The 19433-nt window shown below is 65.2% G+C and overlaps 3 protein-coding genes across 3 annotated transcripts; 2 read left to right on the plus strand and 1 right to left on the minus strand.

Moving 5' to 3' along the window:
• The first annotated feature begins 94 nt into the window (after positions 1-94).
• Positions 95-3416, plus strand: CHLRE_16g680454v5 (uncharacterized protein). Its single transcript, XM_043071407.1, has 8 exons — positions 95-360; positions 545-659; positions 841-973; positions 1183-1255; positions 1475-1606; positions 1814-1942; positions 2142-2207; positions 2447-3416. The coding sequence occupies exons 1-8, from the start codon at positions 307-309 to the stop codon at positions 2546-2548; spliced, it is 804 nt and encodes a 267-aa protein (XP_042916240.1). The 5' UTR covers positions 95-306; the 3' UTR covers positions 2549-3416.
• A 22-nt stretch (positions 3417-3438) lies between these two features.
• Positions 3439-8604, minus strand: CHLRE_16g680566v5 (uncharacterized protein). Its single transcript, XM_043071409.1, has 8 exons — positions 8331-8604; positions 8169-8257; positions 7380-7610; positions 6862-7114; positions 6495-6619; positions 6006-6259; positions 5601-5775; positions 3439-5361 (listed from the first exon to the last, which is right to left on the minus strand). The coding sequence occupies exons 1-8, from the start codon at positions 8437-8439 to the stop codon at positions 5224-5226; spliced, it is 1374 nt and encodes a 457-aa protein (XP_042916241.1). The 5' UTR covers positions 8440-8604; the 3' UTR covers positions 3439-5223.
• Positions 8605-9124: 520 nt separating this feature from the next.
• On the plus strand, positions 9125-19386 carry CHLRE_16g680678v5 (uncharacterized protein). The gene is made up of 10 exons (XM_043071413.1): positions 9125-9329; positions 9550-9733; positions 10029-10147; positions 11022-14429; positions 14634-16634; positions 16849-16968; positions 17130-17211; positions 17347-17805; positions 18062-18224; positions 18400-19386. The coding sequence occupies exons 1-10, from the start codon at positions 9225-9227 to the stop codon at positions 18671-18673; spliced, it is 6915 nt and encodes a 2304-aa protein (XP_042916242.1). The 5' UTR covers positions 9125-9224; the 3' UTR covers positions 18674-19386.
• The last annotated feature ends 47 nt before the right edge of the window (positions 19387-19433 follow it).

A 19433-nucleotide genomic window follows, 5' to 3' on the forward strand; every position in this document is an offset into this window, starting at 1 on the left:
GGGGATGACCAACCGCAAAGACATGCATGGGTTCAAGGCCGCAACCTTGGCATCTCTGCAAAGCGCGAGCTTCTTTATATCATTTACATAATAAGCCCTTGCATACCAACCCAGCACGTCAGGTGCAAGACAGCTGGCGAACGGCGAACCTGCGTAATCGCGTCTCACCGCCTGGCGAGTCCAAATACTCTTGGTCCAAGCGACGTGTGCATACAATACGTACCTCTTATCTTGCTTGTATACGTCTCAATATACGGAACTGCTTATAAAGGACTTGCGTTTGCCAACCATCAGCACGGCCTCGCCATGGGAGCCGTTCCCGAGCTTGTCTCGCTCAGCATCTCAGCGTGGTCCTTCAAGGTAAAGAACGGTCGTGAACGCTTAAGACGGAGGAGAAGAGAGCCACGCCTCGTGTTCCCAGTGGGCGGTCGCGGCCATGTGTATGCAGGTCATGCGAGGACAGGGGCGACGTGCCCCGCGCATTTCATACCCTCCGCTACCCTGCAGCAGACCCGATACTGAGGCTCGCTCCTTGGGTTTGTAGGCACGCTTTGCTTTGAAGCACAATGGCGTCAAGTATCGCACGACGCCGTACATGCCCCTGTTCGGAGAGTTCTTCCTCCGGTTGCGGCTGGGCGACTGGAAGAGCAAGGTCACAGGTGAGCTGCACGCACAGAACCCCCACCTGTAGCTGTATTTCCTACACATATTGCTGGGATGCTGATGTGGTAACCGGGATACTCAGGCCTGCCTCGCTGCGCCGCACTTACCTGCCACGACCCTGTCACGCCCGGCCGTTTGCCGCTTGCTGCCTTCCCCCGCGCGGCCCGCCCCATGCAGTGCCCGTTTTGTTCACGCCACGTGACGGCGTGCTGCATCAGTCGTACGACATCGCACGCTGGTCTGACAACCACAGTGCCCGGCCAGGCGCGGAGCGGCTATTCCCCGAGGGCCGAGAGCCGGAGATTCGCAGGTGGGTGCCGGGAGCGTACGGTTGAGGTTTGTTGTTGTGGTGGCGAGGTATTTGGCTCGATGTGAGGGTACAGCGCACGAAGGCATGCGGGCTGTATGACTTCTAGTAGCTAGACGCACGTGTCGGTGGACAAGTGGCTCAAGCCTGTCACGCACGCTGCGCGTTCCTCCATCAAGCTTTAGGGCCCCATGTCCTCAATCCCCATGCAGCTGGAACGCGAAGAGCGACACGGTCCTGAACTTCGGGCGGCATTGCCTGGTGGACACCTTGATGAGCGACCCGGTAGGTTCCGCTGCACCAGTATGATACCTGTGCATTTGCAAGCCAGGGCGCCGCACGCGTGCTTAGAGAATGAGTGTGGGCCGGCGCGTTCGGCTATGCTTGCGTCGCGCCGGTGTACCGTAGTACAGCATGTAATACCGACCGCATGCGCATGACACTGCGACGCAAGCTCACATGCACCGGCCCCGCGCGCCGCGCCACTCCCGCGCACCTCTGCAGGCCGGGATGCGCAAGGTGGTGCCAAGCAGCCTGCGCTGGCTGGGGCCGCTGGGGTTGGTGCTGGTGCGGCAAATCGTGGCGAGGCTGCAGAGCAAGTACCGGGCCGAGGGCAGCAGTACCTCAATGGTGCAGGTGCGGTGCGGCGCGGCGTTGATGCAGAGCTGCAGGCACACCGCCAACGACAAGCAAAATGGGGAAGGACTGAAGGATACATGTTACTGGAGCTGCTCTCCCTAGTCTTGCGTCAGCGCGGCGCATCCATCATCTTGAGTCGCTGGATTTCGGTCACCTGCCTGCTGTGTTGTGTGTGTCCGCCATGGGTCTCATGGCTGCCGCCAGGCGCTGGAGGTGCTGCGTGAGGCGCAGTCGGTGCTGCGGGCCCAGGGCGGCGGCGGCTCGCTGCGTGGGCGCCACCTGGTGGGCGGCGGCTTCACATACGCCGACATCGCCATCGCCGTGGCGGCGCAGGTGCGGCCGTGCGAGGGCGCTGTGTAGGCAACCGGTGCCGATAGTTGCTTTGTGTGGGGCTGGGTGCAACTCCTCCGCACAGGTGCTTGGTTCGGGCCTGGAATGGGCAGCAACATGCCTCGAGATTGGGTAACATCCGAATGGTGTAGGTCACGCCTGATTGAGACGTCGTGTTACCCGCTCTGTGCGCCCACCACAGACCGTCAAGCCTCTGGGGCCGCCTTACTCCAGCGGCAGCGCACGCCCGGCCCTGCCGCAGTTCCAGGTGAGTTCCTGCCGGCCGCTGCCACTGCGAGGCGACACCACCGTCCCACCAGATGACCAGTGTGCCCGGCACTAGCCCTTCTGGTTGCCGTACAGGCGCAGCGACACTGTGGTGGTGGCGATTTTGGCAAAGGCTATAACGCCCACTGCCTGCTTTGCTTTTAGCTTGCTTAGTCTTTGCCTTACAAGCCCCGTTTGAGTCCCAGCTGTTGAATCTCCACGCGTCATGCGCACGTGCAGGCGTACCAGGAGGAGTTCGCGGACCTGTTGGAGTGGCGCGACGGCATCTTCGCGCAGTACTGGCCCATGGACGCTGAGCACAAGGCCGGCAAGGCGCAGTGACGGCCTGGCTGACAGGCAGGGCTAGCGCGAGCAGCCCGCCAGTGGGTGGAGGCTTTGGGAATACGGAATGTCTGGTTGTCATAGCTGGCCAGTTGCCATAAGTTGTCAAACATGTTAAGAGGCGGAGGCGGAGCGTGCACTCATAAGCACGTGTGGCTGGTGTGCACCAGCTGCTCCTGCAGGGCACGTGTGGTGTAGGCGGTTTGCTATGCTTGCTGAATTGCTCAAAACGGCGCTCAGTGTGGGAGCCTGACTGGTTGCCTTGCAACTTGCAACACCGGAAGAGGCCGCAGCAGGGGGTACTCGAAGGGTCGAATGTCTCGGAGCGACTGTGAGGTGCTCGGATGCATCTTATCAGACATGGGAGTTGAAGGAGCTGACGGGAGCGCTGGTGTCGGGTGGAATTAGGCAGCTCTGCTGCAGGCCTGGCAGCAATTTTGCTTGGTACATTACAGTGCCCTCCACGGGTGCGACATGCCCCCACGCTGTGTTAGGGCCATCTGTGGCTCTTGCCAATGCGGCTTCCCCACACGCGAACAATGTGTTGAGCTTGCGCCTAGGACAGACAGCCACTGAGGACGGTGTACGAGGGCTAGCGATGAGACTGGATCAACCTATCTAGCTCCTCACATCAACGGACCTAGGCCGGACGGCTGGGGAGGACAGGATCAACCTGTCCTCCAGACCCTGCACACACACGCTGCAGCACACACACTCCCAATCACGCGCTATCGCTATCGAGGCACTGCCATCAATCCGGGTCAATCCAGAGACGGCCTGCTCAGCGCATGGCCATGGCGGTGATATGCGGTGATGAGGCGGACGTTTGCAGCAGCACAAAGGTCGCGGCCAGACCGTTCTCACGTTCTGAAGTCGGGGGCTCGGGGCAGACTAGAATGGCTTGAGCTCGCGACCCATGACCGTTCACTTCCTGGTACTTGCAGCACCTGTTTGCGAGAGGCACCCCCATCATCGTGGAAGGCACTGTAATGTTACACTGTCACAGCGTGTCCGCCTTCCTCGACCTACATGTCTCGTGCACGCTCGCTTGGGCACCTCTGGACATTTCCACGCGTTCCCATCTTGGGGCCACTGTCTCCAGTACAATACAGACGCGTTTAGAAACATGTCCAATCCATTCCTCAAGGCCGTCACACAGGCTGTCATGCCAACACATGGAACGCGGGCGCAGGGCGCCCAACCTGCAGACAGCCCCATTCACTCCGAACTTCCCGTGGCATGCCTGTGGCGGAGGATGCTCCCACCCACCCAACCCTGCCTTCGAATAGTACGTGAAGAGTCACTTGTCTCTGCGGTAAACGTGTTCCTCACACGGTAAGTGTTGATAAACTGGCCAGTATCCTGCAGCCGCTGCATGACAAAGGATGGCAGACACCCTACGCCAGATGTCGCCTGCAGTGAACCTGCCCTAACCGAACCACCGCAAACACGCGCAACAGACTCTTTGCCACGTGTGCCGTACCACTTGGCCGCGCCTCCACACCTTCCCTGCCGGACGAAACTGCCGCTGTGACCGTGGCAATCCAAAGTGCTCACCTCGTCACGTCACGTCATGCCTAATATCAGTACGTGTCCAATGCACCGGCCGCAGCAGGTCACAGCCAGCAGCCAAACGCGTCACACGCCATCGCCACCGTATCATCAGTGTAGTACAGAGCAAGAACGGAGCCGGGCGCCAGGAAACCATCACCCCAAAATGCCTGGGGTGCGTGGCCCAGGTGACGCCGACACTTCCCCGCTTCGACTTGCCACTGTAGCTTCCCAGTCGCCACTTACCAATGCTTTATGCGCAGCCCAACCCCAGATTAGGGGGGTATGCCCGTCCACCAGCCACGGCGCCAACGACGCGCGTCAGCGCAAAGTGTGCCATACGTCGCGCAGCCCAAAGCGCGTGTGTAGGTGCGGCGTAACAAAAAAATCTGCTATCCCATGCACAGCGAAGCCTCCCAACAGCTTAAGCCCTAGTGCAATCGCATACCTTATGAGCATAGCCCATGGCTCATCCCGAGCCTGCAGCCCCGCATCCCGGCCAAGTGCTTATTGCCGAGGGCAAAGAAACACCCCAACTACCAGCCATGTGCACCGCTGAGCACCGGCAACTTATCCATAGCTAGCCAACAAAACAATGCTTGACAGTCTTTCAGTCCATCGGGTTACCATGGTCCAAACGTCATTACGTCCAACATGAGTGCGCGTGTCCGGGTCATTTGGTCAGCACGCGCGCTATTTGCGCTCCATAAGTTGCCACCCATGTCCTCAAGGACATTTGCCAACGCAGCACCCGCGACCGACCAAGTTACAGTTCCACGGGGCTCAGGTACCAACGGCTCTTGGCGAAACCGCATGTTGCAGCCGCATGCGCGGCCTGCCGACCGCGGTTTTGTGTAGAGCACTCAGCCACCCCGAAGCCTCTTGCTTCACGTCACCTCCAACGCCGGATCGCCGCCCACCGGATACGGTGTGGCGCACAAGCCGGCCGCTGCTGCCGCTGCTCCGTCTCCACAGGCTCGTGGCCGTCGCTCCTGCCAGACTGCATGCTGGACCCAGGCCCCCTCCGCGCCTCTGACCGTTACTGGCGCGCACGCTGCCGCGCAGCAGCGGCGCTACCGTACATTTGTACAATTGTCCACAACGGGAGTGAGTCAGCGCCAAATCTAGTCCCAGTCGTACAAGGTGACCACCACAGTGATGTCATCCATGGAGCCGCGGTCGCGCGCCAGCTTCACCAGCTCCTGTGCCGCGGCCTTGGCGGCGGCGGCGTGCTGCGTGTTGAATGACGTCATGCCTGTGAACTGCTCGGGGGATGGAGCGGCAGGGAGGAGGGGTAAGAAAAGGGGGATCAACAAAGCGCAGGGCATCAGTACCAGAAAGGCTTCAGGTATGACGCCTGAGAGCCAGGGCCGAGGGCTGCCCTTCGCAATTCCACTCAGGCGACACTCGGTATGCACACAATGGAGCCAGGCGCCAGGCAAGCACGAATCGTTCCGATACCTACACCCAGACGCTTTTTCTACTGCTGCTGCGGCCTCACCTTATCAATCACCTCTGACACCATGTCGACCGCCTCCTGGTCGCCCACGGCGCCCCACAGCCCGTCGCTGGCGTGCACCGCGAAGGTGTCCCGCTGTGGCGCCAGCACCAGCGCCGCCACGTCGGGCTCGGGGCTGATCAGCGCGTTGGCCTTGAAGTCGCGGTCGCCAAAGCCGCTACGGTGAGCGCGCGTGTGTGGGCAGGGTCAGCGGGCCTTGTACTAATAGCTGTTACGGGTTCCCTCATTGCGGTATTGTCTTGCAGACAGGACAGCACATCGCTACGCGTGCCAAAAATGCAGTACAGGAGCGGTGTAGCCATACGAGTAGAGCGGGGCGAAGCCACACGCGCACGCTCAGGCCGCAAGACATCTAAGCGCAGCAGGTGACGCGGCGACACAACTCACCGCGACACGGAGCAGACCTTGGCTGTGCAGCCGTCCGCCAGCGGCAGCACCACGCGCCACGTGCCGCGCACGTTGGCCACCCGGCCGCCCGCCTCCTCGATGCGCTGCCGCTCCTCCGGCAGCTCGGGCTTGTGGTCGCGGCTGAGGCGCAGCGCGCGGCCGTCGCGGCACAGCACGGCGCGGCAGTCGCCGGCGTTGGCGGTGTAGAGCTTGGGGCCCACCTGCACACTCACCAGCGCCGTCGTGCCGTCGTGCTGCGGGGACAGGAGGTGGCAGGGAAGGGGGGGGGGTGTTAGTTTCAGGATTGATATAGAAGTGAAGGGGGAGGGGGGCAAGGGACGGAGGCAAGGGATGGAGGCTGAGGAGAGCAGAAACCGAGAGCAGACGGACGGCGGGGGTGCGACGCCATCAGCCCACCAGTCACGTTGCAAACCCTGTTACATCCAAGTTCGGCTCCGCACAGCCCCCCGTTGCCGTCGTCTAACCCACCGGCAGTCCGCGCGCCTCGCCCTCGCTGCATATGCGCGCGTCCAGCTCGGCGAACGAGCGGCGAAAGGCAGTGGACAGCGCCGCCAGCGCTTCAGGGCCCACACCCGGCACCTCCATGTTGTGCGCTGTGGGTGCGCGCAGTCGTGTGACTGATCAGACTTCAGTTTGTACAAGGATTTAGGACACAAGAACTGTTGGGCCTGATTCAATCGGTGGCCCGCAGCTGAAATGGCCCCACCACCTTCAGTACAAATTTTTGCACCTCCAACGCCTTGGCTACCTCCAACCCGCACCTTCCCCACCTCCCACGAGCAGTCCAGACCTCAGCCCATCCGCCACCCCGCCCACCATCCCGCTCGCCACCCACCAAAGCAGTCCAGTAGCTCCATGTCGCTCGCCACCGCCGCCAGAACGCTCTCCTGCGCCGTGCGCGCCGCGTGGTCGCCGCTGCCGTGCCCATCAAACACTGCCGTCAGGCAGAAGGGTGCGCCGGCATGGTGCGCGAAGGCGGGTGCGCGCGCCGCCCGCCATTCCAGTGGGCTGAGGCTCCACAGGGCGCCCAGGGCGTCGCTGACCGCCACAAAGTAGTCCTGCATGGTGGCCTTCATGGGGCCCTTGGACTGCGGGGAAGAGCAAGGCAGGGCAAGGAAAGGAGGGGCGGCGTCAGGTGGTGAGGATGGGGAGGAAGGCGGACACCGTCTGCATGCCGCGTTCTGAAGCCCCCTCGCGCCCAGACCATCCCCGCATGCACATGCGGACACACTACTCATACCATCCTTATCTCGTTTCTATCACACACGCACCCCAGCCTCGTTAGCCCTGCCGACGCCGTCCGCGGCTGGTCCCCTGACGGCCCCAATCCCCTTCGTGTGGTTGGGCCCTCACCGTGGCGAAGCCCTGCGAGATGGCTGAGGGCGACACGCCGCCCCCCGGCATGAAGTCCGAGATGCAGTCCGCCTCATCCAGGCTCTGCCGCTCATCGCCGCTGGTCTCCTCCCAGCTGGTCACCAGCAGCATGTCGCAGGCCAGAGGCATGGAGTCCGAGGCGTCGTAGCGCCGCGTGCCGCCGTTAGCCGAGCGAGCAGCCGCGTCGTACTGTATAAAAGAGGCGAGGTCCTGCACGGGAGAGAGAAGGGGATGCCGGGGATGCCGGGTTTGTGTGAGCCCGGTGACGTGCGAACGAGTGCGCCCAGGAAGGACGTGACCGGAAGCAGTGGTCGGTTGGCTGGTAGGAGAGCGCAAAGCAAGCAACTAGGTTTTCCGGCCCAACACCATTTCGCTAATGCTGCGGGAGGTCGGTCAATGGAAGCTGCTGGCCCCGGGAGCGCTGGCCCGCTGGTGGGCAGGAGCAAGCGCGCAGGCGTGCGGTTGGGAAGTGCCGGCCAGGCAGCCAGACGTTTGCTCGGGCCGCCGCGGGAACGCAATCGCGTGCGCCGTTCAGCACAAGTTACGAGAGACAACTGATTGACTATAGGAGCCAGGCGGTATAACCAGCGGTTTTCCGCCAGCCCGCTCACGCGTGCCGCTCAAGGGGGAAAAACCGAATTCGCTGCTGCTGCCCCACCCAAGGTTTCTGGGGCAAAGGATTTCCCTAATTTACTGCATCGACGCGCTCGAGGACCGTCACGCCGTGACGGAATTGGCATCAACCTCACAACAGGCTGAGGCGCTCACCTGGCCTTGTGACGACGGCGTTTGCCCCAAAGATGACGGGGCTTTGCTTGCCGACAGAACAGGGGCATTCGCCGGCGTTGCGCGGGGCCCTGCGAGCGCGGAAGGCCACGGTCCGTTATGTACCTTCCGAACACGCGGGCACTCCCAACATCTATCGCTTACCCGGTGCCCGCCGAGTAGGAACAAGTTGCAAATGCGCTGGGACGACCGGATGCGAGTGCTGGTGTCCGCTCCGAAGCCCTCCCTGGCAGCGGGTCAAGTGCGCTTCCATGGCTGTATAACACCTTTTCCTTCTATGTATATATGCTTCTAGAGCAAATAATTTCAGGAGGGAGCAGGCGAGCTTCCCAAAATACAACCAAAAGTTTGAAGGGCGATCCTTGCGCGAAAGCAAGCGCACGTTTTGTGCGCTGAAGGAACAATACTACAACGCTATAGCTAACCCAGGGGTCCCTGGGCTTGTTAGTCCAGAACTTGCCAGAGCCCCATCCCGCAGCTGACCGCAGCCGTGACCGCTCCCCTCCGCCCGCCGGGTTCCTCCCCCCGGGTTCCCCCCTGGCGGCTGGATTTGCCACCATGACAGCTGCCATTACAGTCGATGTAATTATGGGATGGAGGGTCTACCTGCGGTCGCGCTCTGGGCCCCACACCTGGTGCAGTACGGGTCAGCAGTAGCCATCAGCCATGGCCCCCTGAGGGGGCAATGCGTGGCAATGGCCCCGAGGGACAACGCTGGACCATTCGACGTGGTGAAGCCAGCCTGTGCTTCCATGGAGCACTGGTTGTTCATCATCGGGTGGCTGACGAGCGAGGGAGATGGCCCTAGATGGCTGCCTTACCGCCGGGGAGGTCGGCGCGCGAACCGCGTGACGGCGGGGTGACCGCGGTGACAATGCCTGCGGGCGATTTCCGCCTAGACTCTTGTGTGCTTTGCATCATTTGAACGTAAACTAAACACTGAATGCGGTGCGCACGAAACAAATGCGCAAGCGACGCGTTAAAGTATAGGTTGGCGCTTCTAGCAGGCTGTGTGCCCAGTGACCGTTTTACAGTAATATGGCATCGTCAATTGAGCTTAAATTTATTTCAGCACCCAGCGATGGAGTAGGTCCGGCGTTGCTGTTGACCATCCCTCGCGGAAGAACCGCCACGCCCGCCCAAGTGAGCAGCCGAATTTGCGACGTTGTAACAGTGACACTTGTTGCGCTGGTGCATAATGTCGGCGAGCAGGGAGCGGCAGTCGGCTGGCGGCCGCCGAAACCCCAGCGGCTCGGTGCTGCACCGCGCTACCGGTGCCCTCTCGCGCCTAAGGGCCCCTCCACCTCCATGCTCAACTTGCAATTACCCGGGACATGTCATTGCAACGGTTCCGTGCTTACAGTACCTCATAAATGCGCCGGAGGGCTTCGCGCGGCTGGTGCTGGAGCACCGCTGCCGGCCGGGACCGGGGCTGCGCGCGCTGCTGCTGACCAGCCTGGCCCCGGGCGCCCAGGGCGGGCTGGCAGGGCTGCTGCTGCGGCTGCGGCAGGACGGACATGCGGCGCTGCGGGTGGTGGGGCCGGCAGGTGGGTGGGTGGGTGGGTGGGTGGGTGGGTGGGGCCGGCGGCCCACGGCCACGTACGGGAGCAGTGTACGGGCAGGGCGGGCGCTGCTGCCTGCTTGCCCCTGGCTTCTGCACTCAGCAATGCAGTTTGCCCTGAGCCGCCTTCCCGCACTTGCCGCCTCGCCACACTGCCTCGTTACTTCCTCACTGCGTCAACACTGCGCCTACACTGCGTCTACACTGCTCCCCGCACTGCTCCCACACTGCTTCCCACACGCCTCCCGCATGTCTGTCCCGGCACCACCCTCCCGGCACAGGCCTGCACGACGTGGTGTCGGGCCTGGCGTCCTTCGTGCGCTGCACTCACCCCGCGCTCACGCTCAGCCCGCTGACGGCGGCGCAGCAGGGGCCGGTGTACGAGGACGAGTGCATCGAGGTGCGGGCGGCTTGTGTATGTCAAAGGGCTTGCGTGTGTGTGTGTGTGTGTGTGTGTGTGTGTGTGTGTGTGTGTGTGTGTGTGTGTGTGTGTGTGTGTGTGTGTGTGTGTGTGTGTGTGTGTGTGTGTGTGTTAAACACAAACAAACGGAACAAAGCCGCCGAACACGCGTGCGAGTTACGGACCAATACCTTCGCCGGTTACCGAGCTCCGCGTTGGGCGATGTTGCCCCAGTTGTCACCTTGAGTATACTTACCCGCATACGTTGCCTGGAACCCCCTACCCGGGCGTTTGGCATTCAGCCTCGTCTCCGAGGTGCACCCGCATGCGCTGCCATGCTCCGCGTCGGCGACGCGCTAACAACGTTTACCGGGCACAACTCCCCCTAAGTCTCGACGACTCCACATCCATTCTCACCTATAAGCGTGGGAATGGAAAGGCATTGGGCGGCAGCACAGAAGTGTCACGGACATGTGAAATGGCAGCGGTGGAAGAGGGCGGCGTGCAGCAAGCAAGCTATCTAATGTCCGAACACGCATCCCAAAGCCCGCCCACTAACTATGCCCGTGAAAGGGAACGAGTCTGGGCCCGCGCGGCTGCAAATAGCGCCCGACTGCATGGGGCGGATGGCGGGCGGCGGTGTGTGTGTGGGGGGTGTGTGGGGGGGTGGGTGGGTGGGTGGGTGGGTGTATGTGTGTGTGGTATGTGTGATGGGAGACTGGGATTCGGATTGGGATATGTTCTTGTAGTGGGGTGACGGCACAGGCGCTAGCTAGGGCGGGGCGGGTCAGGCGTGTTCCGCGGTATGTGCCGGGCCGTATTCTCTTATGCATCGCTTGCTTTGAGGTTGTCATGTGCGTGCTCCTGCACACAGGTGCGGCCTCTGTGGAGCAGCTTCCTGCTGTGGCAGGTGCCAGCCTGGCTCAGCGGCGGAGGCGGCCAGGGCGGCCAGGGCGAGGGCGCGGCAGGACAGGGGGGCCGCACCGGGACAAAGCCGGCGGCAGCTGCTGGGTCTCCCGAGGCCTCTGGGGCTTCAGATTCGACGGAGGACACGTCAGCCTCGAGCCACACCACGTCCTCCACAGCTGCAGAAGACGAACAGCAAAAAGAGCAGGTGCAGCAGGCACATGACAGCGAGGACGCGGCGAAGCAGCTACTGGCGAAGGCGGCGTCATTGCTCGGGCGTGCGGGGACCACTGGCGGGCGATTAGTGGGTGGCGGCCGTGGCGACGCTGCGGGCCAGCAGCCAGCGACAGTTACGGCAGCACCAGGGGCAGCAGATGAGGAGCAGGGCGAGGGAGTACGGCCCGCGAAGCGGCGGAGGGCCCCCAGCAGCCTTGCAGACTCACGGGGACCAGCGACTGCCACGGGTGCCGCTGCCTTGGGGTCGGCTGCTGCTGCTGCTGCCGCTGTTGGTGGTCGCGGTGGCGCCGACGCAGCTGCGGGTGGCGGCGAGGCGCTGACGGCCCCGCGCGGCTCCATCCTCCGCACCCGAGCTGCCGCGGCGGCGGCGCTGTCAGCGGCAGCAGCACAGCCTTCGGGGCGGGCGAGGGCTGCTACGGCCGCCAAGCCGGGAGCTGAGGCACCAGTCACTGTAGCCCCACTAGCAGCCGCCGCAGCAGCAGCTGTAGCAGCAGCAGACTCGTCAGACTCGACAGGCGGTGCGCCGGTTGGTGGCGGCGCAGGAGGGGCCTGGACCACCTCAGCGGCGTCGTCGCAGTCGTCGGGCGAGGATGACGGTGACGTAGACGCTGGCAGCAGCGGCAGCGCCGGCGGCCGCGGCGCCGGCGTTGACGCAGGGGCAAGAGGCGGCGGTGTGACCTATCGCGGTATGAACTTCACGCTGGCACCAGGCGGTGTCGTGGGAGCTGGAGTGGCAGCGGCAGCAGCCAGCGGTGCGCACAGCGGTGGCGGTGGTGGCGGCGGCGGTAACGGAGGCGGAAAGGGCGGCGCCGGCGCCGACACGGGGACCAGTGGCGGCGGCGGCGGCGGTGTGTATGTGCCGCCAGGGTGCATCGCGCCGGTGCAGGTGTTGCAGAGTGCCACAGGCCTGGGCCGCAAGCTCAAGTTCGCAGACAGCTCCGAAGACGAGGGCGGAGACATGGACGGCGGCGGAGCAGCGGGCGGTGGCACCGCAGGCGGCACTGCAAACGGAACGACTCCCAACGTACGAATGGCCATCAATTGTATTAAGGACAGCAGTAGTAGCAGTAGCAGCAGTGAAGAAGATACGAGCAGCAGCAGCAGTGGCAGCGAGGATGCGGCAGGTGGCGCCGCAGCGCGGCTGGGCAAGCGGGCGCGTGGCGGCGGCGGCGGCGCTGCTGCTCCTGCTGCCGCCGCCCTCTCCAGGCCGCCAGCCGGCAGCAAGGAGGACCTGTTCTCACAGCTGGACCACCTTTTCATGTCGCGGGCGGGATTTGCTCCCGGTGGCCGCGGCGCCGCCGCAGCTGCCGCGGCAGCGATGCTTGGCCCGGCAGGTGGCCGAGGGGGCCGCGGCCGCTCCGGCAGGGCGGGGCGCGGCGGCAGAGCTGCTGAAGGCGCTGCCAAGCTGCAGGCAGCGGCGGCAACAGTCGCAGCGGCGGCGGCGGCGGCGCCGGCGCAAGCCGACGCTGGGTTCCACAAGAAGCTAGGGGCCAGCGCCCATGCGGTGCCCATGGACGCTTCGTTCCGGGCGCAGGTGCTGGCACAGCTGACGCAGGCAGCCCCGGCGCCGGCGGCAGCAGCAAGAGCAGTGCTAGGTGGGGGCCCAGGCGCGAAGGCGTCGGCTGCGGCCGCATCGCCGGCTGCACCGCCCGCCGCGTCCCAGCCGGGCCTCCCGACTTCCATCCTCGCCGCCGCCCCGCGGGGCCGCGCCGCGCGTGACGTGGCGACGGCGGCCGCCAACGCCAGCGGCCGGGCGGCCGCGGCACAGGGCCAAGGTTCCCCTGGGCACGGCGCTTCGGCACCTGGCTCCCGGCACGGCGCACCGCTGACGCAGGCACCCCTGGGGTACCTCATCTACCTCAAGCCCACGCGCCAGGCCCTGTTGCTGGCCAGCCCTCAGGCAGCGGCGGACGCAGACGCGCTGGCGGCGCACCCGGCCACCGCGCTTCTGGCGGCGGCGCCGCCAGGGCTGCTGATGGCGGTCGTGCACCTGACGGCGCCGCCGCTAGCGCGCCGCCAGCAGTACAAGTCGCTGGTACGGCAGTTGTCCGGTCCGCACGTGTGGGTGAACGGTTATGGCCACGCGGCAGGCGGTGGCGATGGGGGCGATGCCGCCCGACCCCGCGCAAAGGCAGCAGCTGGTGATGGCGGTGGAGGTGCCGGCGCTGGTGCGCCGGAAGCTGCCGCCGTGGCAGACAAGAAGGAGGCGGCAGGGCAGTCCGCAGTGCCAGTTGCTAGCGCCAAAGCAAGCGGCGTTGGCAGCAAGGCCGGAGGCGGGCCCACGCTGGGTCTGGGCCACTTGGGTTCGTGCCGCGTGTCCATGCGGCTCAACGCCATCGCTCCGGCGCTGTTCCCGCTGCCCTTCGTGCTGCGGAGGCAAGGCGCCGGGAGCAGCGGCGCCGCGGCGCCAGCTGTTGCGGCGTCCTCCAAACCCCAAGGGAGAGCGGGCGCGGGTGGCGATGGCACAGTGGAGTTGCAAGCGGGTGCGGTGGTGGCGAATGGTCGCACTGCTGGTACTGACGCTGGCGCTGGTGCTGTTGCTGGTGATCTCACTGAATCGGGCGCCTCAGCGACAGTGCTTTTTGAAATTGCATCTGCCATCGCGGGCACGAGTACGTCCGTGCTGGTTCCTGCCGCCGCTGACGCCACCGCTGGGGCCACGGCCGAAGCCGCCCACAGCACGGCCGCAGCTGTAGCACCAGCGGCCGCGCGTCCCGCCAAGCCAGCGCCGTCGGCTGCGTCGCGCAAGCTGCCGCGGCACCTCCACGCCTCCCTGCTCTCCACCCTCACCGCTTCCGTCACCACCAGCCCCGCTGCCCCTGCAAACGGGCTGGCGGCCGGCGGCACTGGTGCCGGCACCCGCAATGGCGACCGAGCCCAAACCAAGTTAGAGACCGGGCGCAAGGCCGCGGCTGGCGGCTGCGATGCCGGGCCGCGGCCTCGAGTGGTACTGTCCTGGGCCCATGGCGCTGTGGGCGCGGCGGCAGATACGGGCGGCGATGTGGCGGCTGGCGCCTGGGGTGGCGGCGCCGCGGCATCCTCAGCGGTGGGGTCAGCTGCGCCGCTGCCGTGTGCGGCGGCACTGCAGGCCGCCATGCTGGAAGAGCGGCGCGGCAGTGGGCTGCAGGGAATGCTTACGGTGAGTCACGACGGCGGCTGGGCACTGCGAAAGCACTGGGTGACGAGAGCCAGCGCTGCCGCCCGTAACGTAATGTCATGTTGCTGACGCCTACTGCAGCCCAGTCCGGCTGCAAGTGCATGCTGCAGCGTTTGTCTACTCTGCTGACGTAACGCCTACCTCGGGTTGTTTGCGCCGCCCCTGCAACACGTGCGCCCGCAACAGGCCCTGCATGCCGGCTTTCCACGGCTGGCAAGCGCCGCCGAGGTCAGACGGCTGCTGGCGCCGCCGCCCCTGCAGCTGCTGACCCATCGCTCCAGGCAGCAGCACCACCACCACTCGCAGCAGCACCAGCAGCAACATCACCAGGAGCACCACCAGCAGCTCGAGCAGTCGATCCACCAACCAGGACAGCTGCAGCCACCGTCACCGTGGCAGCACCAGCACCAGCACCACCACGCCACGCATCCACAGCCGCCGCAATCGCCGTATGGCCACCCCAACGGCCACACAGCGCCATACCCTCAATACGGCAGCTGGCAACACCAACCCCCCAACCAACCGTACCAACCGCCCTACCACCAACCGCACGGCGACTACAACGGCGGCGGCGGCACCAGCAACGGCTGGCCCCACTACAGCGCGGAGGCGGAGCTGGCGGCGGCGGCGGCGGCGTACGGCCCCTTGGAGGCTGCGGGCGCCGTGATGCGGCCGGAATGGAGCTACGGCCGTCCGCCGCCGCTCCCGCTACTGCTGCAGCCACAGGCACACGGCACTCCGCCGCAGCAGGCGCAGCAGGGGTGGCAGCAGGCACCACCTCCCTACGGCCACCCAGGTGCCCACCACGACCCGGCTGGGGCCGCGGCTGGTCTCATGGGCCATTTCGCCGGGTGGCCGCAGCCGCAGCCGCCGGTAGCTTTGTATCCAGGACTGCCGCCGCAGGGTTTCGGGGCTGCAGACCCAGTGGCCTCCGCCACCTCGCTAGCAGTTCCGAACCGGCAAGTAGCGGCGGGGCTGCGCGAGGCTCTGCGGCGCAAGGCCGCTTCCGCCGCCGCTGCCGTGCCAGTTGCGGGAACAGAGACTGCCGTGCCAGTTCCGGTCGCTCCTCGGCAGTCGCAGCAGCCACCAATGGACCGAGCGCAGGACTCGGAGCACGGGGCCGCTGGCACTGACACGCTCGACAGCAATCGACACGTGGCGCTGCGTGTACGTCAGCGCCTCAAGTTAGGCGGCCCCGTGACGGAGCCCGTACCCGCGCAACCCGTGGCGGGCGGCAGCACGGCGCTGGTGGCGAGGGCGGCACTGGGTTCTGAAGCGGCCCTGGAAGAAGGGGCAGTGAAAGCCGAGCCCTCGGTGCCAGTACACCCAGGATCTTCAGATACCCCCGCCGCTGACGCAACCGCTGCCGGTGAATGGGACGCTGGCCATGTCCGCCGTGCAGCAGCCGCGAGCGCCAGCAACAGAGGGGCAGCGGAGCGGCTTCGCTCTGCGATACGCAAAGGAGCGCCTGTGCCTGCAGCAGCAGTGCCTGCAGCGCCCCTTCCAGCCCCGTCCGCAGGCTCCATTCCCGCGCCAAGCGCAAAGGAGCAAACTATCACGGCAGTACCAGGGGCTGAGGATGCTCCGGTGGAGGTGGTGGCGGTCGTCGTCAGCGAAGCGCTAGTGGAGGCAGAGCCTGAGGGGCTGTCGTCTGAGGAGGCGGCTGCGGCCCTGGCGGCATACAAGGGCCAGCTATCCGGCCGCGCCGCCGCCGGCCCCGCGGGACCAGTCGCCGCCGCAGCGCCTGGCGCCGACGGCGTGGCTGCAACGGCAGCAGCACAGCCCACGCCCAGGCCGCAGCCCGAGGCCCTGGCCTCTGTGGATGACATAGGCGTGCCCCCTTGCCTGCGCCCCGCTACTGCCGAGGCGGCTGCCGGTGCTGCTGGTGCTACAGCCGGCTCCACGGCCCCGGTCGGGGACGTCAGTGTGCTGTTCCTGGGCACTGGCAGCGCCGAGCCATCGAAGTACCGTGGCGCCAGCGCGGTGCTACTGCGGGGGCTGAGACGCGGCGGCAGTAGCGCCCGCGAGGCGGCGGACTGCGCGGAGGGAGGCGGGCCCGGCGGTGGCGGCGCGGGGGCCGCAGGCGGCGGCTGCGGCGGTTCGGGAGCGGCGATGCTCATTGACGCTGGAGAGGGCACTTACGGGGCGCTGGTGCGGTGGCTGGGGCCGAAAGGAGCGGCGGCGCAGGTGAGCGGTGCGGTGGTGCAAAGCGGTGCAGCGGGGCCGGGTCCCGGGGGGCAGTGTAAGGGTCGCGTTGCAATGGGTGGGTCCGTGCGTTCCTGTCAGCACTGTTGGGATCACGTACAGTGCGTGTACGGCAACGTTTTACACGCATACATGCGCTGCTTCTTGGCGCAACTCCTCTACGTAAACGTTGCATGGTTGCAATGTGTTGGACCAGGTGGCGGCGCTGGCCCTGGTGTGGCTGTCGCACAAGCACCCTGACCACATCCTGGGTCTGCCCGCGCTGCTGGAGGCGCGCCCCGCCGACGCGCCGCCGCTGCTGGTGGTGGGGCCACAGGTGGGGGGGCCGGCATTGCCCTGCCGCTCGCAACATACTGGCGGTTGAAAGCATATTGTGTAGTTCTGTATGGCTGCATTTCCCGCTTGCCCTGCATCAGCATCGGCAACTTCGCGCTTGTAACTGCCTGTCCTTGTGTTGGTTGCGGCTTGGGTGCGCAGGAGGTGGCCGAGTGGCTGACCCAGATCGCCCACCTGCACCCACACTGGCGCTTCACATTCGTGCACTGTGCACACTTTGCCGGTGAGTCGGCCGTGCCATCATGTTGAGGGGTTGTCAGAGGTGCTGCTGTCGATCGCAGCACAGTGTTCCATGCTGTGCCGAATCCCAAAGCCGTTCATACACACACGCGTCGAACCCCCGCCTTATCATGCACAGGCTCGAGCCCGCCACCTGGCGCGCAGGGAGACCTGTCGGCATGGCAAACGCATGCCCCCGCTCCTCCATCGCACCCGGCCTGGCATCCACAGCAGCCACAGCAGCCGCAGCAGCCGCAGCCAGGCCCTGATGCGCTTTTTGCGGCGCCACAGGGTCTCATCCAGGCACGCCGCGGCGGGCGCGGAGCGCGCGGCGCCACCGGCCGTGGCGGCCGCGGCAGCGGCCGAGACCTGGACTCTGGTTGGGATGCCGCCGCCGCCGCCGCTGCCGCCGCCTGGCCGCCGCCGCCTCGTGGTGGTGCGGACCCTTCATGGGAGGTGGCGCAGGGCCGCGCGGCTGCGGCGGCGGTGTGCGGGTCGCTGGGGCTGGTGCGGTGGCAGAGTGTGGCTGTGCACCACTGCCGGGACGCGTGGGGGCTGGTGGTGGAGCATGCCGATGGCTGGAAGCTGGTGTACTCGGGTGAGCTCGTGCACCGTGCGCACGTGTGTGTGTCCTGCGTGGCCGCGTGCCGCATGTGCTCCTGCCTGTGTGCTCCGTAAATACTCCGTTGTCAATCGTGGCGATTGGTCAATCGTGGCTTCTGGTCAATCGGGCTTCGTCACTCTACCTCGTCATCTCACCGCAATTTGCAGTGAACTCGTCCTTGTTGCCTGTATAGGGCACATCGCCCTATTCACCCGACACCCGCCTGCTGCCCGCACTGCGCCCGACGCAGGTGACACCCGGCCCTGCCCGGCGCTGGTGGCTGCGGGCCGCGGTGCCACGCTGCTCATCCACGAAGCCACCTTCGAGCCGTGCTTGGAGCAGCAGGCGCGCGGCAAGCGGCACTCCACCTCGGCCGAGGCGGCGGCGGTGGCGGCGGCCATGCGCGCCTACAGGTACATGTGTGCGCGCGCGCATGCATGCATGCGGGCATGGGCTGCATGCGGGCATGGGCACATGGGCATTGGGGTTGTTCGCGTCTAGTTGCTGGCTGCTGCTGCCACTGTCGCACAACGCTGATACGGTACTGAAGCTGCTGACAAAGCCCGCTGCTCCCGGGATCACTCACAGGACCGTGCTCACGCACTTCAGTCAGCGCTACCCGCGCGTGCCCGGCGGCATTGACGCGTGGGCTCTGCCGCTTCGCTGCCGGCCGGCAATCGCCTTCGACGGCATGCTACTGCCGCTGGCGGCGCTGCCCGCCCTGCCGCACGTCATGCCGCCGCTGGCGCTCGCGCTGGGGGAGCCGCCGCAGCAGCCCACGGCCGCTGTTGCTGGGTTGGCGTTGGAAGAGGAGAATGTGACCGAGGGGGGGCAGGACGAGCAAGAGGTCGTGCTTGATTAGGTGTAGCACTTAGGGCGCTAGGTGTGCTGGGGCCGTGAGCGCGTTTGCCAACGCTGTGTGGGGCAAGGCGGGCGGGTTGGTATCCCGCTTTACTCGCAGTGTGGCTCCGGTTTGGTGGCGTAGGTGGGGGCACTGGGGCCGCATGAACTACAAGAGATGGTAGGCTGCCGGCGTTGGTGCTGGGCTCAAGCAGTCAAGCGTGGGTTGGTGAATCATGATTCTGTTGGCGGGTTGAGCTTTCACATGGAACGCAAATCTGTTTGCCCGCCATGCCCGACTGAGCACCGCCCCTGTGGCCGGGTTTCCTTGATTTCTTTTGCGCTCCTCACGCCAGTTCCAGTATAGCCACGCCCCGGCACATTAACGCTTTATGGCCGGCCACGTAGCCACGAAACTGCGCCCAACCCTTGAGGCGCACAGGCGGCCATTTCCGGCAGAGGATGTAGATGGTTTCGGGACTCAGGTATGTGACAAGCGCTCACATGCGCCCCTGGGTAAGGTTGAATTCTACAGGCGTGTTTGCATATATTCAATGTCCCAATTTCACAGGGAAAGCTTGCAAGTAGCACGGCATTGTGAGGATGGTGTGTGCTACACTGCGCGAAGCCTACCTCCAGCAGCTTCACAAGCAAGTAGACAGCATCAAGCAATATGGTGTAGAGTGTTTGCAAGGGAAACACAGCATTTTCACCGGAGCGTACGGCCAACCAGTAGCAGCACTGCGTTTTGCAAACCACTGCACAATGTCACTGGGGATACT

The sequence above is a fragment of the Chlamydomonas reinhardtii genome, chromosome 16 (assembly GCF_000002595.2).
Source record: "Chlamydomonas reinhardtii strain CC-503 cw92 mt+ chromosome 16, whole genome shotgun sequence".
In the NCBI taxonomy this organism is placed as follows: domain Eukaryota; kingdom Viridiplantae; phylum Chlorophyta; class Chlorophyceae; order Chlamydomonadales; family Chlamydomonadaceae; genus Chlamydomonas; species Chlamydomonas reinhardtii.

Coding starts and splice junctions, on each gene's coding strand:
- CHLRE_16g680454v5 (XM_043071407.1), top strand. CDS start 307: ATGGGAGCCGTTCCCGAGCTTGTCTCGCTCAGCATCTCAGCGTGGTCC. Junction 361..544: donor TCTCAGCGTGGTCCTTCAAG/GTAAAGAACGGT, acceptor TTGGGTTTGTAG/GCACGCTTTGCTTTGAAGCA. Junction 1,943..2,141: donor CCATCGCCGTGGCGGCGCAG/GTGCGGCCGTGC, acceptor CGCCCACCACAG/ACCGTCAAGCCTCTGGGGCC.
- CHLRE_16g680566v5 (XM_043071409.1), bottom strand. CDS start 8,439: ATGGAAGCGCACTTGACCCGCTGCCAGGGAGGGCTTCGGAGCGGACAC. Junction 7,611..8,168: donor CGCCGTCGTCACAAGGCCAG/GTGAGCGCCTCA, acceptor TCTCCCGTGCAG/GACCTCGCCTCTTTTATACA. Junction 5,362..5,600: donor TGTCAGAGGTGATTGATAAG/GTGAGGCCGCAG, acceptor TCCCCCGAGCAG/TTCACAGGCATGACGTCATT.
- CHLRE_16g680678v5 (XM_043071413.1), top strand. CDS start 9,225: ATGGCATCGTCAATTGAGCTTAAATTTATTTCAGCACCCAGCGATGGA. Junction 10,148..11,021: donor ACGAGGACGAGTGCATCGAG/GTGCGGGCGGCT, acceptor TCCTGCACACAG/GTGCGGCCTCTGTGGAGCAG. Junction 16,969..17,129: donor TGCTGGTGGTGGGGCCACAG/GTGGGGGGGCCG, acceptor TTGGGTGCGCAG/GAGGTGGCCGAGTGGCTGAC.